The following is a 19,891-nucleotide window of genomic DNA, read 5'->3' on the forward strand; positions in this document are numbered from 1 at the left end:
CTTTCAAAAAGATGACAAAATTTTCATTCCTACAGCTTTTTGAAAAAAGAGGGGAAAAAAGCAACTGGAGATGCATACCTTTCAAAGACCTTAGTTCTGAGGTTTGTTTTTCCTTGACTGCTACCCACTGAAGCATAAACTGACTTCCTATGTTGGAAACCCAAGATAAGCAGATACATATCACCTACAGCACTGTTTCTCCCTCTGTACATCTGTCCCTATCATTTAGCTCCCCATATACTCCATAATGGTCAATAGACCCTGGATCCTTCAAGAGGGATGTAAATCACTACCTACCTTATGGGGGAATTTCAGTTACACAGCAAGGCTCCTTCTGCTTCTCAATTTGAAAATTTGTGGCAGTTTCATTTAAATGAATCACAGAGCTTTATATTAAGTTACATACAACATGAAAAATGCAGTCAATACAACAGTTGATGTCTTATTTTTATGTTAAATTCAATTTATTCTTACAATGTCTCCACTATTTCAGCTTTCACTATGCTGAAGACTTAGGCATTAACAATGTGTGGAGTTTATTTTAGAGACTGCCGGGAGCAGAGAGAATCTGGACAGGTGAGGGGCAGGAACATGAAGCTCTGCTTGCCTGGAGACACAAAAAGTGATTTGGGGTTAACAGGAAAAGTAAATTTGAATCTGGTAAAATACCTGGCAATGAAACAGCAGCTCTTAGACTCTAAAGCCTAGTTCTGCAGTGGGAACTGCAATCTCAAAGTCATAGATTACATGGAACTCTGAATATTACAAATGGCTCACAAAAATAGTTTTCTCTATTCTGGCTTAAGGAAAACCTAAGCTTTTAAAAGGTGAAGGGCTAGATTCTGTATTACAACTTTCATTGGCTCAAGCCAGAAAAGATGGAGCACGACTTGAGATAGGTCTCCATCACTTTGCAGTATCTGTTTTTGGAATTTTCAGAGAAGGTCAGTGTGCCCATACAATCTGAAAGAACTACAGGACTTCGATACAGACACTTTCCCCTCCAGGCTCCCAGACAACCTCTTTCCATGGTCATTGGGACAACTGGCACAGCTGCTCCTGCTGATCCTGAACACCTCCACTTCAGCAGTGAGGTCATGGCTCCAATACAATGTCAAAACGGGGCATTAGTAAGTACATATATTTTATCCTAAACACCGCAGCAAGTCTCTTTTTAAAAAAAAGGGGGAAAAAAATCCCTCTCTTCTGCTTGGTGTTTGGTCTTTCCTGTACATTCTTTCCTAGATCATTTTTGCTCAGTTTTAAAATATTATTACTATTTGCATGAGTTGCAGTAGTAACCAGCAAACCCAGTTATGAGCCAAGGTCCCCTCTATGTGTATGGTACTGCACAGACCTAAAAGATTGTCCCCTCCCCAAAGCATTTGTAGTCTGCAGAACCTTAAAAACAGTGGGTTTAGTTAGACAGAGACATGAGGACAAACATGATGTTATGTCCAACATAAATGATGAAAATGAATCCAGGGAAAGTCCTGTTCGCTTTCCATTAGGAAGACTTGATTCAATTAAAAGCCAGAAAATGTACACAGAAGACATCCTCTTATATTCAGACTAATGTGTGGAACTCACAGACGCCACTGAGTTTTTGTGGAAGTAAATAGCTTAGGAAGCTTTAAACAAGAATCGGACATTAACAAACAAGCACAACATCTGTAATTTCCATACCAGGGAGGAAAATTACAAGGAATGTCAATTATCTGGCTTGAAACAAATCAGCTAGTCAGCAGATACTCCCAGGAGATACATTTCTTCACAGAGGAGAAAAAAATTGAAGATCTTCATTTGAATTGCAGGCACTGGATGTTCACCACTGACAGAAACAGAAACACAATCCCAGAACACATGGACATTTTTCTGTTTTAACAGGCAAGCACTTTGTATTAGAAAGTTATTCTCATTTCACACACACTTTAACAGCACTGTTGTCCAGAGGGTTATTCATGATTCACAGCACCAAGAAAACAGAATGCAGCCCTTGGTGTTTTACTGGAGAGCTTCAGTAACAACAGAAGCATTCTTGTATTGAATTCTGATGGGCTAGCAGTCCACCACTTTCTCCACTTTGGAGTCATGATTCTGCTTCCATTACATTTGTGCAATTTATAGAGACAGCTTGTTTCATGTATCTTAACACATCTCAATCTGAATCAGAAAAAATAATCATTGCCCGAAAGCAAATCTCTATCATTTACCATCTCTTTCTTACATACAGACCCTTATAATTCATCCTCTCCCACTTCCCCATTCTATCTGCCTTCTTCCTATAACTAATGTTTTAACTTGTCACAATTTAGCACCACCTCTTCTCTTTTCTTAACCTTTTACCTTTCCTACTTCATAATTCTGCCTGCATCTCTCTACAATGGCAACTCTTACCCTGCTGGAGTAGCAGGTTGTGCAATTACTTGACTCAAGTCTTCCCATCTAAGAAGTTTTCCCATAAATATAATGGCAAACAGAAAAAAGAAATCAGTCATACTTGGATAACAGAGCTCTCAAGAGACATTATTGTGCTCTATTACCCCCTATTTCTATTCTCATGTTTACCAGAGAGATGGTGGCAAGTTTCTTATGGAGACTTCAAACTCTCCATTCCCATTCTGGATTCATTTAACATACATTGTAATCACACTGCTGAGACAAATTAATTTGAAATGCATGCAGATTAACACATCTAATTTTGTACTCTAGGTGTTCCGCTGTAAATCAGTCTGGGCACTGGCCTTAGCAGTGGTACTTTCAATAGACTTCAGCGTCTGGTTCATTTGCTTACATTATGTTACCTCTTAGTGAGTCCTCACATTTACTCAGTTTGCAACTCTGAAAATGATCAACTGCCAGCCTTTAAAGTCAGAACACCTGCTCAGTTTTTCTCATTATACCATTGCCTATCCTCATAATTTAGTTTTAAATTTTTGATGATAACATGTGAGACCAGATTCAAGTCAATTACCTTTACAGTATTTCAGGTCTGTAAAGGCAATAGTTACTAATACAACAAATGTTTCATATTGTATTTTTTAATGGCAATAGTGGTGCAAAGTCCCATCAAGAACAGTCGAAAACACTAAAAGAGCCAGTCTTACATAGCTGCATAGCTACTTTTGAGGTAGCTGGGGCATCCTCTTGTTTTTTGACTGTTATCATATATCACAAACAAAAAGAGGATACATCATTCCTAAATTGCTAGCTTTATTTAATTATGGCTTTGGGTGAGATTTCCAAAAAAAGGGTGTGGAGCACCAATCTGCGTAACATAATAGGAGCAAACAGATAAGGCAGAAGAGTTGTGAAATTAACCTGTTCCTCAAATATCTCTGTAATAGGAGTAGGATTTTCAAGAGCACGTTTTGCTTATCTCCATTTCTGATTAAGAAAATGCTAAAACTCCTTCTGACTTCACAGAAAGGAAATTATGCCAACAGGAGGACTTTTTATTACAAAAAATAAAAGCACCATAATGGTAGTAGGTGCTGAAGAGTTCAGTATGTTAATTGGCAAGATCTTGAGACTCAGATAAATGGGAACAGGAAGACAAAGAAAGGATGGATGAAGATGCAAGGAATAAATAAAGAATGCAAACAATATATAACAATAACAAGGCAGATAAAAGTGTATATTCAGAGTTGTATTAGAGGAAGAGTAGAGAAAATTTAGAGATTTCCCATTAGAAATAGCAACTTACAATGATTCAATCTGCTGTGAGAAATCAGCAAAAACCATAACTGGAGTCACATGCAGGTTGTCATTTCTACATACAGAAGTGCTTAATCTGACCTATTATGCAGCTTTCCTAATCCACATGTTAACATGCAAGAGCTGATATTCAGCCTCTTCTTAGCAATGGCTTCTTTGGATTGAAACCAAAGAATTCAGTTTTATTCTGTAAAGCAGAAAAATAACATATTCCATTTCTACTAAACTAAACAACAATAGTATATTTTTCCTTCTAACTCTGACTTGTATTTCATCCCTCCAGTCTTTGACAAAAAGAGGGCCAGGAGGAAAAAACTTAAACTTACTCCGCACAGAACGAATAAATACAGCCAAATCACCAGCATGGAAAATAACTGTATGAGCCCTAGGTACCAAAGCTTACCCACAAATAGCTCATAGTGAATAATGCATAGGGTTTCAAGTAAGGTAAAATAAGTGCCAGGTCAGTTATCAGGCAGCAGTTTGCAAGGCTTTGAAACAAAATTCTTTTTTTTGATTCTCCCTCTCTGAGGTACAAATAACTGAACTAAGATGCAGATAGTAATGACTGAAGTGAAATGCGTGAAGAGCTGGCCAGCCTTTCAGTCCAACATCAGAACAGACTGGTGGTGCTGAAGAGGCGATAGTAACATGAAAGAGCTAGTTTTGACTTTGTGAAATGAGTTCTTGACATCATGTCAGGTCCTGAAGCACTACTGTGCCTCAGAAATGGAAAGGATTTGTCTTGGCTGAAAATTCCATCAGAAAAGCAACAGACTAAGGATCTACCACCATGGGCTAGTTGTCTTGATTCCAATTTAATTTCAACTTTAGAAACATTATGTATTTGTCTGTCAGATTGCAACCTTTGCATGACCTAAAACTTCCACAGTGTATGTTTATACAGATGCTTCAGGGCTAGCCTCCCTTCAGATGTATTCAGCTCCTCAGACTGCTGAATGCTGAGAGCATTTTCCAGCCTTGGAAAGGTACCTGGGGTTCTCCTGAAAGGCCATTAGGTTGAGGGCATTTATGAAAGGAAAGGGAAAAATGAATGAAAATCAGGTAGCATATGGAAATATATCGGCTTTCCCCACAACATTGTAGCCTGCTCTTGATTTTACCACCTCTGGTCAATGAGCCAAAGGCTTAAACAAGCAGTAAATTGATGTACTGAAATTGCAGCCAGCTGATTATTCACAGGAACTCTAAAACTTTTCAGTCGTTGCTTTCCAGGATTCAGTAGAAAGGTGTTTAAATTGCAACCTAAATTATTTTTTCCTTGATGTGATTGTTCCTGTCAAAACATATGTTGTTTGTATGAACACAGCTCAGGCACTTCTGATTACCTTCAGTCAATAACTTATCACTAATGGCAACATTTTCTGGTGATCCAAGGACTGGAACAGCTATTAGCAGTGATAACATATATTTCTATACTGGAGCAGGAAAACCTATTTTTATCCAAGACTTGGCAGGAAACATTAAAATAATTATTCTTAAATAACAATAAAATTAGTGAAGTATTCCAGGAAAGGTTACTTTTTAATTTTTGTTTTTCTTGAAAAAATTAGGTGATTAATTTACCATTTAGAATTAAAAAATTAAACCTGGAAAAAAATTATAGAGCTTTATATTTTGAGGGAGGCTTTTGCACATGGTTTTACTAGAATTGCATTAAGTTACATTTCTATTTGAGCACTGAAAAGTACCATAAGTAAACTGCAGAAATTCCACAGTTCACAGTAGTAGGGTCTTATTTTAACTGTTGTTAGTAAAAATAAAAAATGCTTTGTTTCCTAACCATTTATGAAGAATCCGAGGCTCACACAGACATGCTCAAAAAATTCTGGCCCTAAGTAAATTATGCAAAGACCCTTGAAGTAACATCATTCAGTATGATTCATTCACATAAAAGTACAGCATATTACTCCAGGTGAGCAGCAGCTGTCCAGCTACTGTTTTCTACAGAGGCATGATAAAACATATACTGCCTAATAAACAATCCATCAACAACACATAGCACTATGTAATAACTCAGTGATTCTAATGTCCATCTTAATTCATAGACAACAAGCAGACATTGAACTGTTGCACTTTTTCAGTGTTGGAAGACTTTGCAGAAAATTTAAAGATTAATTATTTCTGTAAAGGTTGTTCTTTCCTTGCATTCTGTTTTGGATATTACTAGCTTAGATAACTCTCCACACAGAATCCATGCCAAGACAATTTGAAAACACTGAACCAAGTCTTAGCTTTCCTTTGTTAAGTAAGAAGCATAAGCTGCCTTAGAATCATGGAAGTTTTTACCAGAAATCCAGAAACAAGAGGATTTTGTCCCCACAAGTTTTACCATCATGAGGTTTAAGTGTCACATTTGGTATGGCACTTCAAGATACTTAGTTGTATGCTTTTGTCTCCTCTCCTATTCCAGTGACTTAAGCAAGTGAAAGATAACATTATTTTCCCTTGATAATCAATTGCACTACACATTCAGAAACTGGAAGATCGCAGTCCCTTTTCTCCTCTCATTGCAATCAACATTTATGAAAAAGGTACATTAATGACTACCATTAAAAAGTGTACATTGCCTTCAAACACGTTTTCACATGTCCTGTTCGTTAAATTAGCAACTTTTCATATCACTTTAAAAAGCTGTGTAAGTATTTACTTTATTAAAATATTTTAACTTATACATTTGTATTTTAGTAGTCAATACTGCTTCCACTTTAATTAGTCTTACACATGTATTCAGGTTTTGGTAAAGTGTTGTATTTATTTTTTGTAATGTTTATATTAACAATCCATACAAAGATATCTAGTCTTCTTGTGAATAATACCCTGGATATTGTTTTTCTTTCAAACTCCTGTATAGAAATCAAAGACGTGATCTATGACCATTGCTCAAGAACAAAAGACACGCAAAGCTGCATCTAATCTAAATATTATCTTCTGTGAATTATTTCTTATCACAGATAGTCTGCAAGTACTCAAGTACAGTTTAAACATACCATTTCACATCTGTGTGGCCTACAACCTTAAATCCCTATAAACTTAATCCTTTCAGGAAGTCTTTGGGTACCTAGGCACGTAAGGACTGACAATTCTAAAGATCATATGGGAAAATCAACCTGGAAATACTGATGAAGGGTATGGGCTTTTTCCTATGTCTTCCAGCTATTGGAGACCTAGTATTTCATGTCTGTCAATATGGGACTGCTCTTGGACAATCTGGGGCAGGAATTTACATGGACTGCTGGAACACAGTCTCATAATCATTGATGATGCGATCTGTTTCCTCTAAAGTGGATTCACTTTAGCAAGCATCATACTGGAAATTATGTGTTAAAGTCTTCTGTGAAGAACTAGGAATAGCACAAAGAGACTATGGCTGAGATTTACTATTTTGTACCTATTTTTATTGCATAAAGAAGAAACTATCTTATTTTGCATTACAAGAAAAAGGGAGGTTTAGTAAAATTGAGTAACATTTACAAAAGCACCAACATCTCACCTACAACTTTTGAAAATGTCACCCTCATTATAAACACTGAGTGTATCCACAGAAATATCTAAGGGTTAATATATGATTTTGAAACTAAGTCTGGATGCCCATATGAAAGAGAAAGATATTATATATAATATAATATATTATACCCAAAACCTAGTTTAGCTCATGTCACATAGAAGGGAGAGGAAGTGAAAAGACAAAAAAAAAAAAAAACCAAACTTTAAAATTGCCCACTGTAATACTTAAATCCCATTTTACCATCAAAACCAGTAGGTACATTTCCTGTATTTTCTTGTCTCTTTCTCTAAATACATGAACATTGTTCCTGTTGTTAAGATCAGCACAGAAGTGCTCTCTAGAATCCCAGTTAAGTAAATGTTAATCTTATATCTAATTCATCATCACTATCAACAAGAAACAGACATGGAATGGCTATTGGTAAGCTCTAAATGCAAACTATAGATAAACTCAAATCAAATGCAGTTCTGCTCTAATATATGCCTATTTAATCCAATTTTAACACAAAGTGATGTTATTTTAGGTTAGAGGGTAAACAAAACATGCTTATTCATAGTCTTCTTGTATCATGTAATGCTGTTTTCATCCACACTGATTATAAATTCTCACCATAGTTAACAAGTGCTAGACTGCAACTACAAGTTGAATCATGAATGAATAAGTAATATAAATTTGTAGAGACTGACATGTGCTGAGGTTCAAATTTAAAATTAGCAATGGATCCTATTACCAACATTAATAATGTTCAGGAAATTGGCTGATGTTGGCAGGTCAGACTATCTTCATTGACAATATTTTGCTTAACTGCCAACTTCAGTTAGACTTTGAAAGTATTTGAACATTGATCATGAATTGTTTCAGCATTTCACAGAATTTACCTGAATTTTAATTCAGCAGTTTGAATCCAGACCCAGCTAAACCTCTGATTACATCTAAACACCTATTTAAATACAGAGTCTTCCACTAACTTGAAGTATCAACAGCACCAGACTCATTAGTAACAGTCATTCTGAGCATCTTTGGCCATGGAGGTACCAGACAGATGAAACAGTCCTCTTCCTGCTGTAAACAGCATGAAAAGTAAACCTTTTGCTGCTTAAATGACTATCTTCCTATTTGTCAGCATGCCACTTGTGTTGTCATCTTTATTTTAGGCTTTCAAATCACTGTGAGTTTTACCACTCAGACTACCCTCCCAACAAAACAGCACATGGTATCCTAGTGGCTTGGGTTCTATCGCATCCATTTGGCAATGCTGGATTACTACCAGTTTTCTTAACACCACAATTCCACTCATAGAAAGCTGGCATAAAACACTATCACGAGCAACACTGTGTGATATCTACTATTTCTGCCTGATTTACAAAGACCAAACCCATCCTGGATAACCTAGGCTAGCACAAGGCAGCTTTTTTCCCCATTGATAACATACTGTTGGCTCTTACTGATTTCTTTATAATCTCTTATGTACTTAAAAATAGCTAATTGTATTTTTTGGAGATGGATTTAAACACATTGGCCTTGCAAAGCACTTCAGCTCCTTTGGAGAATATGGATATTTCTCATTGATTTTTCATAAATGTGGGGCAGCCTCTGTGGTAAATAAGACACTGCATTGGAGGCAGAGTACAGTACCTTTCTTTCAGCTAGTCCAACTTAAAATAACAGTAACATCCTCTGATGGTCATCTTCTTTATGAAAAACATCCCAGTCTAGCAGCAGAATATTCTTAGCCAAATTGTAAGTAATGCATGAGCCACTGGTACCAGGGACTCATCTGGGAGGAAGAGGCAGGCAGTCTTCTTAGCCAGATACGGAGGTGGTGTTTGTGTTACTCTGTGTTATTTATGATATTTGTGATGTCAGAGCTGAATGAAAGAAAGAGAAGTACCTCTCATCGTGCTGTTAGCAGTGCAACCTATGTCATCTGTGCTGAGTTAGCCTTGATCAGCAGCCAAATGCCCACCCAGACACTTGCCAACTATCCCCACCCAGCAGAACGGGGGTAAAAAACAGGATGAAAAAGTCTCATGGGTCAAAACAAAGACAGGGAGATTGCTTAACAGTTACCATGACAGGCAAAAGAGACTCAACTTGGGACAAATGAATTCAATTTCTTGTCAATTAAAATAGGTTTGGATAGTGAGAAAGAAAGACAAATTAAAACACCACCTTTCTCTGTGGTGATCTGCTTCCCTCGGAAATTTACAAGGTCATCCCTGAGAAGATGCCTTGCCTTCACGCTCAACAAGAGCCACCTCCAGAGATTTTGGGTTGTTGCCTCCCTTCCAATTTCTTTGTCTATTTCCTGGTCCCTAGCAAGGTATCTCAGCTTCTGGGCTTCCTTGCTTTCTAATTCCTGACTGTCAGTCTCAGTATCCCAGCATCTGAGCAATCAGGCAGCAATCCATTCACCTGGCTGGCAGACATGATCTTTCCACATATCTCAAAGTTCACTAAGGGACCAGGTTATTTCTGTCACCTCCTTCTTCTGTTTTCGTGCTGAAGGACCAGCTTCCTGATCAGACTCTTCTTCCTTTACTAATTGATGTTATGGACTTGACAATTTCTGCTTCCAGTTTTTCTTTTTGACTACTGCGGTGATTAGTATAGGTAGGGCTTGGGTCCCTGTCTTAACCATGATGTCCACAGATTTAGAGGCCCTCCTTCCTCTGCTCTGATGGAGCTTAGTAGTCACAGTGCTAGGAACTGATGGGTCTCATTCAAGTAGGCAAGGCACTTCTGTCAAGTGATGTACCAAGTCAACAGGATTATGTGCCTGTTCAGGCATAAAATCTGAGGCTTTGGAAGGTGATAACTGTGCTAGGCACCTGCCCAAATTGTCCAACACACCCTGCCATCCAGTGATTGACAGTGTCAAGGTACATTTCTCTGTCAACTCACCAACAAGTTGTTTACTCTTTCACCTGGATGAAATCAGGTTCCACATGTCCAACAATGTCAGATAACAAGACCAAACAGCTTATGTTGACAATGCCTTGTCAATATTTTAGAAAGTGTGAAATTAAATACCAAAGCCACCATTATTAATATTGGCTTGTGAAGGGAGGGCATTCAGGAAAAAATTCATCACACTATGCATACTGAAAGCTGTCACCCTATACTAAAAGGGTTTTATTAGATATAGAAAAAGAACTGACTTGCCGTCTGTCATGCACTGGGTTCACAGCAGAGAATCCAACTCTATCTTCACTGCCAAGTGTCCAAACCTTCAGAAGAGGTCACCCTACCAACATTTAAAATTCATACTTCTACAACAGCCCATAGAGCGTATTATTCGAGAGCATAAAACATTGGAAAGCCTACGGAAGTAAAGCAGTAAAGAGTCCATTACCAAGTGTTATATTGAAAAACAGTGCACTAATATATCCCTTCCTTCTTAAATTTCTTCATATGTTTACACAAACCATTGTGTGTAGGAGTTTGAGAGATCGTCAAATTGCAAAAGAGCGTTTTCATTTCCAACTATTTATCTAACATGTCTCTTCTCCAATGATCTCAGAGTAACTCTTAAAACTGGGAATTTTGTTTGTATCTTTAATTTGCTTTGCATTAGCCACACAGATGCTGGAAAGTCACTTACATGCCTTGTTTTGATGCATCATCCCAGGGGATATATAGGAGACTCATCCATCTTGCAAGATTCTCACAAAGCCTAACTGATGCTTATTAAGTACTATAAAACCCAATGGCCTGCATAAATGTGATTAGACACATGATGTTGAGCATCTTTCTACATAATCTCTTCACATCAAAACTAATTTCTGCTAAAAGAGCTATCACCTGAATTCCCTTAAGAGTACAGTCTATTTTCTTAGCATAATTTTTGCCTTTGGTTACCCCAATACTATTCCAACCATTGTTTTTATACAAAGTCATGATCAAATTTTACCTTCTCCTTTTCTTTTGATTATCAGCCACTTTTTAAAGCTTTATCATCCTTAATCTCATTGCTTAATAAATTTTCTCACTGAACTCTCCACTACATTTGGATATTGTATTGATTTCAGAACATCTGCCATTATCCCTGAGGCAGGATTGTAACTTCTCCTGTCCTGTCTTAATCCCAGCTTCCCTCCAGTTTCAGAAATAGGAATTCTTTTTATTCTCACTAATACAACAGACTCCCACTTTCAGTAGCAAAGGAGACTGGACTTCTAGTTAGATCTCCAATTGGACTTTGGGAACACTTGTTTAGACACAGCATAAATAAGGTCCTAACTCCATGCCTGAGAAGAGTCAGCTCATCCCAGAAAAGTCCCCAGTATCTGATGACCCAGTCCTGGGTCAGTGTAACCCCCTATAATTCCCAATGTATCATTCCCAGATTAAACTGAAGTCGAATTAATTCCCAGCTCTCTTTCCGATACCTTGAATTTAGTTAAGCTAAGCTGTTCCTGTCTGCTTTGATCAATAGCAATATTGAAGATACAGCAGGAAGAGAGCTATTTAGCCAGGTGTTCCTTTGTAAAGGCTTCCTCTTTACAGTGAGTCAGAGCAGAGTACAGGGTTGATACAGTGCGACTGATAATAAACCTGTGGGTAAATTAAATGCTTTGTTTAGCTCATTATTGCAAAAATATCTTGATTTCACATTCACTCCCACTTCCCTCAATTAAAAGAATATTCTTAAAAGGCTTTTGGTTTTTTGCTTAGTTGGGTACTTGAATAAAAAAGACTAAACAGCATGTCAGAACGATGCTAATGCGTGCCTTGGTTCCTGTTTGTATATAGATGACCAAATTCATAGCACTGCAGTTTCTCTGCAACTTACTTGTGAATAAGTTTGCTAGATTTGCCATTTTTTAAAATCAATTAGGACAATTCAAAGAAAATGTCTTTTCTTTTAGTTCCACAAGCACATATAAAACATGTGCAAGCCCTATAGTACTTTTTATTTCAACCAGCTGTTGGGCATAATCCAGGCTATGCAAAGCACTAGCCAGTCTGTTTTACAATCGGAACAGACCACCCAGCCCTAAAAAGGGGTCTCCCATAGTCAATTACCAACATAAAAGAAGGATATGTGAAAACCTATCTGAAAAACACACTGTGATTTCCAAAGAAATTCCATTATTAGCATTTAATAGGTGAGAATTTCTGACAAAAAGCTCAGAGCAACGCTGTTTGGCAGATTCTGAGACAAACAACTGAACTAAATAGAGTAGCATAGCGCTTGGTAAAGGCTTGTAGTCAAAATTTCAAGCTGAAATGTTCCACACATCCATGGAGTAGGGGATCGAGTAAACGGCCTAATAGAAAACTAAGGTTTTTACCACCAAAGTACCTAGTTTTGGTGCTTAATGTAGGAGACTGATTTCCTTTGGCTCTCTACATGGACAGCATCAAGAGAGAGCACCAAAGTCAGGTGAACTATAAGACACCAGTACAGAATGGCAACAATACATGAAGAAAGCACAGCATTGCCTAAAGCTGCTGGGCATTTACAAAAAGACCAGGGATGCTATCACCCAGACTAATTTTATTATAGTCAGTTTCTTCTATTCACTAAAAAAACCTACATAAAACGTCAGTCCTGAAACGTTTCGTTACTCATTTAAAATGATGTGTATTGAATGATGCTGATGAAAAACACATGCATAAATTTAGCACATAATACCATTTTCAATACAGCCTTAGTCTTTGTTTCATTTTAGTGCTGATGGTTTTCCAAATGTGCTATCTTATCTACACACCCTTCTACCTGTGTTATATCGTACCTATACACCCTTCTAGAGATACAGTCTCTGCTCCAAATAGATTGCAATCAAAGACTGCAACAAAAATTAATGGTGAAAGGAGAGCCATTGATTGCTTTCACATGATTACTTAGGCCAGATTAACTGACTTACAGAAAACATAATTGTGGGCTTTAAGGAACAATACAGTCAGGGAAAGACAAATATTATAGCACAGGGCAAAAGGAGAGCATCCCAGTCATGACATTGACAGACACAAAGACTTCAGGGAAAGAGGGACAAAAAGAAGTCTGATAGATGAGAATAAAAAGGCATCAGAAGCTAAATAGGTACGGAAACAACTATTAAAGGCCTTGAAGGAATGGTGTTTAAATAATAGATAAGAAAGAAACAAAAAGCAAATAGAAGGATTAAAAAAGACATTATCAATCTAACAGAGAAGACAGAAAATGTCAGTCCTCACCATTTGAACAAGATTCATCAAAACAGAAAAGCAGACATAAAGATACTGCAAAAATCAAGGTGAAAGACAAAGAAGCCTCAAAATAAGAACTATCACAAAAATGGAAATGTGCTTAGACTATATGTGATAGAACCAAAATGATCATATTTCAGTGAATATCTACAAAGATAAATTCTGGAAGAAAAAAGCAACTGTTCTCATTTTGATAAAGACAGTCTTTGCCTGTCCAATATGCACATCTGCACTGTTACTCTGGTATTATAAAAACACACATACATACTGACTTGGCCATCAGCAAGTTTGATGTTTTCAAAAACAGACAAGTCTGTGTAATATCAGTGCTTGAACTTTCAACAGCAAAGAGCAGAACAAAGTGTACAACTAAGAATGCCAGGTTGTAATCATAAAACTGGAAAAAAGTTCAAGTAACCAAAACCATTCAATAATTTGGGGTTTCAAATTATCAGGAGTCTTCTTTATTGAAACAGATGAAATTTTGTCACCTGTCACACTTCCAGATCACATTCTGAAACCAGAATTCTTCACTCCCTACTTTGGTTCTAAAATCTGCATATGAAACATTCCTTAGAGTGTGCAAAAGAGCAAAAGCACAAAAGCACTGATGTTATATATCCGTATAAAGGAGTTAGTAGTTAACATTTACTTCAGCAATAGTTAACACCACCGATTAAGTTGACATACGTCTTCATATCCCCTTCCTGACATCTGCTCTACTATCTTGCCACTTCTTTTCATTCATTAGAAACGTAAATATGGAAATTACAGGTAGCCTGAGTTGCAGGGTTCTGAAATGAAAGGACTGCCTGCAGGACAAGAGGGAGAGGACAGGCAGAGAAATCACACTCAGAGCCTTACCTTCCAATTAGCAGGAACTCCCCAAGCACTCCCAGGCGCCTCATGGCAATGAGGATCCCCCTCACTGTCATTCCCTCGCAGAAGCAAACCACCACTCTAGCCTTGGGTAACCTTTCTCGCAGCTTGCGGAGCAGGCGATCAAAGCTCTTTTCCCCAGCGTTGCTGTAGATCTTGTCAGAGTGAGCAATGCAGAGACCCTCTTGGGCAGCCAGCTCTTTGAAGGCTTCCATTCCACTTTCCCCATAATTTCCTGTTTAAAAAAAAAGGTTTATATTATATCATGCATTTAAACAACTAAGTGGGGCTGTGATGAGAACGGGATAGTTTTCCTCCAAAAAATCAACTAGCATTAGCAGAAGAAAGAACAAAGGAGATCCACAAAAGTGAACATACTCAGAGTTCAGTGAAGCAACAAGATATCCACGTATCAGTAGGTCTTAACTGACCTGGAGACTGCAAGTTTCTTTTCTTACATGGATTTACTAGTGGATATTAAAGGCAAACAAAGGATGGATAAGTAGAAAAGGGGACAAAGACAGCTCAGACAGTAAGAATAAAGTTTGATTAACATTTCTATGGCAAAAATCACAGTTGTGCTAGTCCAGAAAAACAGTCACGGTGAAGAGAAAAAAGGACTTCATTCCAAGCTGTTCTGTACCACATGCAGTCCACACTCATAAAAGTGAATGAAAGAGGGATGTAAATTTAAAACACACTGATGTGGTAGTATTTTAAAAGCCACTTACACTAATTTGGCTGACCAGTGTTCATGACAGCTAAAATTTAGGTGTTCTCTTGGAATAGGAGACTTTCTACCTGTAAGTACTTCAGAAATAACTCTTCCCAATATAGGAATATTTGAACTTTGTGGTTCAGACAATATCAAAACTGATTCTCAAATTCCCTTCACTTTTCTATTTATACATTTAGGAAACCAAATCAACAGCTTTACAAAACTCTTAACTGCCTTCAACTATGGAGACAGGTGAAATCTCAAGTTTTCTTTGAATATTTTATGCCTGCCATGAGCACAGGATTTATGATGAACATCAGTCAGAAAAGAGGAGCAGATGGATTACAAAAAAACCATCTATGAACAGTAACAAGAAATGGTTCAGAAGAGAAGCATTAATTTTATGCTATCTACATCCATAATGTTTGATTAACTTATTGAGGGAGTAACATCAGATATGCTGATCACTTCTAGACCCAGACCTTTTCAAGCAAAGGGTGACTGAAGAGGTCCATCTTCACCCTTTGCAGCAATAGTTTAAAATAGCAAATTGGAAAGAGGAAGACTTCTGAATCAGCCTAACCTCCTCCCCAAAAAAATCACAACTCAAAAGGTGTAACCACCAGAGGAAAAATTCAGCAAAAGACAGTTCAGGCATTCTTTATAAATCCAGTAGAAATAAGTTCATTTTTCCAGAAACATGGACTGTTTGCCACAGATCAGACACACTATGCAGACACACTATGACAGTCATAGTCATACTAGGATGCAGCCAAACCTGCCAGGTCTAGTGCCAAACACAAAACTCAAGTTCCCCAGCCTTTTGCACTAAACTGCCCTAGTTTCTCACAAATTTGCAGCGCAGCAGAATGGCCTCTTTTCCAGTCTGTGACTCGATGCCATATGTTGTCATATTGTCATATGCTGAGAAGGACACAGGTCGAGAAATTTCCATGTATTTATAGGCCATAACCTGCAGTCACCAGGGGATTTACCCCAGGACCTAAGCTGGGTGGTTTGAGCCGTACTACTTTTATGACTTGCCTCAGGTCCCACACTGAGGCAGGACACCCTCATTACTGATTTGCCATTAGCAAATACCTTATGCTTTGGAAGGAAATCAGGATATATTTCCCAATTTCATGTAGAACTTTTTCCAAAACAGACTCATTTGAAACCAGTAGGATTATTCTTAAAGTCTTATCTAAGGAGAGCCAGGGGACTAAACTGAATCCTCTTAGATGTTTAGGCTATACATTTTAGAAAACAAATGTAGTAGGTTTCCTACCTAAATATTAAGGTAGGATAGGATTTTCTCACACATCAGTACAGCACTAACTCTGCTGTAATTCAAGTTAATGATTTCGAGAAATGAAAAATTAAATCCACTTGGAATTATTTTTCTCAGCTTTAATTTTGATGGAATAACAATTATCTCATAGTCACACCTGTACTAACAATACAACAGCCTACCAAAATATAGGCTAAGAGCAAGCAAGACTGTTGACTATAAATTCAGTAAGTGTGATAAGGAACTTAGAAGGAAAAAAGTTAATTAAGATCAAGAACAACTTTGACCAAGATGAAACAAGCAAGAAACAGGCAGAAACAATCTGAAGCTGAAAATGAAAGCTTTCTAGCCCATACAAAACTAGTGGAACAGCTTTCCAGCAGCAGCGCAAAGAAAGAAATCTGATGTTAGACCGGAGCTTGCTCAGCTCACAGGAGCATTATATAACATAGATGCCTCCAACAGCCAGAGACAAGACTTGATGACCCAGGAGGTCCTCTCAAAGTCTGTTTGCCATGCTCCCAAAGCAAGACAGCATGATGCACACCTTCCCTCTCCAGGGGAAAGGATCAGAGAGAAAATGAACATGTGACAGATGTTAGATACATTGTTCAATGCACTCAGCTACTGGGGTATGCACAAGGTAAGGGCATATATAGAACAGAAAACGCTAATTAATTCTGAGCAACAGCCAAGAACATATCCATCTGTACCAGCTTGGTGGGTACATCCATTTCAATCCATAAGCATGCAACAGCTGAGAGAGGAAACATGTAATGAAAGAAATCTCTGCAAGATGGTAGTCAGTGAAGAGTTACAACAGGGTCACAGGCTGAGGACCATTTTTCCTTTGAAAGACCCATTGAAGAAAAGATCCAATCTTATCTGCAACTGTTTTTTGTTACCAGGATCAGCTGTGAAAAGCATAAGCATTCATTATTGTGAGGCTACAAACATGATGATTTTTGTTCTGACCTGTACCCAAAACTAGGTGAACCAGTAACATACTTTGAGACCCACAATAGCTTGCTAATTTTTAAAAATTTTTTTCGTCTTTTTTTTAGCTGTGTTCAACTCGTACCCTATTCAGAGAACCAGATCTTTTCCTTATATGCTTCAAGCAGAGTCTGTACAGCAGTATAAAGTTAAATTCTAACCCTGTCATGGCTGCAATTTTACTAAGAGGATTTTCATTACACTCTTCTCTCAGTGCCAAAGACAGCTTTGCTTCACCACTGTAAAAATCTTAGATGAGGCCGTTCCTGAAAGAGATCCACGTATTTGAAGATGCTGGCAAAAGCTACATGTAGTGGGAATTATTCTCACTCATTGCATTGCATGCATTAAATATCTTAACAAAAACATTAAGATGCTGTATTAAAAATCAAGGATATTATCCTGATCAACAGAAGGCAGACAAAAGAAGAAAGTACCAAAAATTTAGCCTCATAAATTGCTCCTGTGAGACAGTAAGTATTACATTTGTGCCACAGCTACATGGGAAGTAACACTATTTGCTTGTATTAACACTTGAGCAGTGTGGGGAGCAGAACCCATGAGCTCCATCTAAAAGGTTTATACTCTTCTTTTTATTATAGCTGTTTGGCAAATTCGGCCCCATTCTCTTTGTCAAGAGAACCATTTATTTTTCATTATGAAATGGAGCGGAAATGTAGCCTTAGCAATGAGATGCTTATGAGAACCCTGGAGATTGTCTTCTTAAGGGATGCACAGAGCTGCTGTGTGGGTCTTCCCAAGCCACATGACAGAAAGTGCTGTTTTTTCAGGGGGCTTATAACCAAAACAGTGTGTCCTGCATAAATCAACGTCTGATTTCATTCAAGGATAGGGATTATTTGGGGGGCAGCATAAGGATATATGAACTGTTAATATTTGTGCTGCAGAGAACATCCCCTTGAAATACAGGTTAGCACTTGTTTAAAAAAAAAAAATCTTAAAGAGAAAGAAAAGCATAATGCTGAAGAGGAAGACTAAGACTGTTCTCTCTCACTCTGCTTTCAGTGTCAATAGGAAATATCACCTATATATTTAGAGATGCCTTTATAGACACACATACAAAAACAACAACAAAAACCCACAGCAGAGGACTGTGCCTGGAACAATGTCCCGGTGGACTTAAATAACAAAAGGCAGGGAGCAAGAGATACTTCATCTACCTGGGCCATGAGCAATGGCAATATTCTTTGCCATTAGGGGCTTATTTGATGCATTTATTCCTCTAATCAGCAGCAGTAACCACAATCCAGATGAAAGGTGAACACAAAAAAACATATACCCTGCAAACACACAGTGAAGGAAGTGCACCAATAAGACAACCACAAAATCTAGCTTCACTGCAGAATACTGCAGAAGCAAGTCATATTGCAGGAAGGTTCCCCTCTTCACCAATAACAAGCAAGAAACTAATCCCTGTCCTCTTCTTTCCTCAATCTGTTTGTTCACCGCTCCTCAGCTTGTAGATACATTGCTGGAGGTATGAAGTTTGCTTCAGTGTTCAGTATTGATTCACTGTAAAACATCTCTTTTCCTCAGCTGCTTTTGGCAGAGAGAAAATAAGAGGAGAACAAGAGGACTGCATGACATAACAGCAAGGAATAACTTCTACTGCAAACGCAGATTATTTGGGAAGAGCAGAGCAAGGATATGATCTGATTATCAAGATACTTGCTGGTATGTTGCAACAACTAATTTGTAAAAACTAGTGATAATATTAAATATTTCAGTAACTGTAGAGTTATCAAATACAAGTCTAGGAAGACTAGAAGGTTTTGGACCACTGTGCAGAAAAAAAGAAAAAGCAAAAAAGAGTGCCAGTTTTCTCTCCTGTAACATCCTATGTTTCCTTATGCCACAAGGGCATCTTTGAATAGGGTCAGTGAATAAGAAAATTACTGAGTTATCGAATTTTAACGTATTTCTTATCAGTTGAACCATATTAAATAATCATGTGCATACTCTTAGTCCATTGCAAACTAAAATTTAAAACTTCAACCATCAGATTTAAACTAGTATGTTAGTAACAGGTTAGCAACACATATATGATCAGCTAATGTGTCTCTCTGATGGCAAGCAGTCAGTTTCTAAACTGTAATAATTTAACCATTTACATCCATTTGTCCACACCTTTGACTAGGAGAGTTAAAAATAAAAGCCAAAGTCTACATTTATTCCCTGAAAGTAGCAGACTGACAAAAAATGAAAAGTTGTAGAAATGGATCTGCCCATGCATGTTATTTTGGTATATCCCAAGCATAAATACTACACTCATGGAAAGAAGCTCTTGGTACATGGCTTCCAGGACCATTGAACTGACACCATCCCTCCTTTACCAGACTTTGACACTTTGGAACAGGCAAAGATCAAATACTTCCATGTTTCCTTAGAATACCTTTTTCAAGGCTAAAATCACACCGATGACAGGCAGGATTGCATTTTACTAGTCATCATCTATTCCAAATAGGATTTGTGTTTCCTTTTTCAGTGAACTCTCTTCACTTAATGTTGACTTTGCCATCTAAAGCCCTTTACAACACAGCTTCTT

General features: G+C 37.7%; 1 protein-coding gene across 4 annotated transcripts in view; it reads right to left on the reverse strand.

Annotated features, from left to right (window-relative positions):
- Positions 1-19,891, reverse strand: part of GRM1 (glutamate metabotropic receptor 1) — a 198,589-nt gene that overhangs the window by 145,342 nt on the left and 33,356 nt on the right. For all 4 annotated transcript variants that reach the window (XM_074862918.1, XM_074862919.1, XM_074862920.1 and 1 more), the window contains exon 3: positions 14,306-14,555. In XM_074862918.1, the coding sequence (XP_074719019.1) occupies positions 14,306-14,555 (250 nt within the window). The remainder of the gene's footprint in view (positions 1-14,305; positions 14,556-19,891) is intronic.

This window comes from Strix uralensis, chromosome 3, assembly GCF_047716275.1.
Source record: "Strix uralensis isolate ZFMK-TIS-50842 chromosome 3, bStrUra1, whole genome shotgun sequence".
In the NCBI taxonomy this organism is placed as follows: domain Eukaryota; kingdom Metazoa; phylum Chordata; class Aves; order Strigiformes; family Strigidae; genus Strix; species Strix uralensis.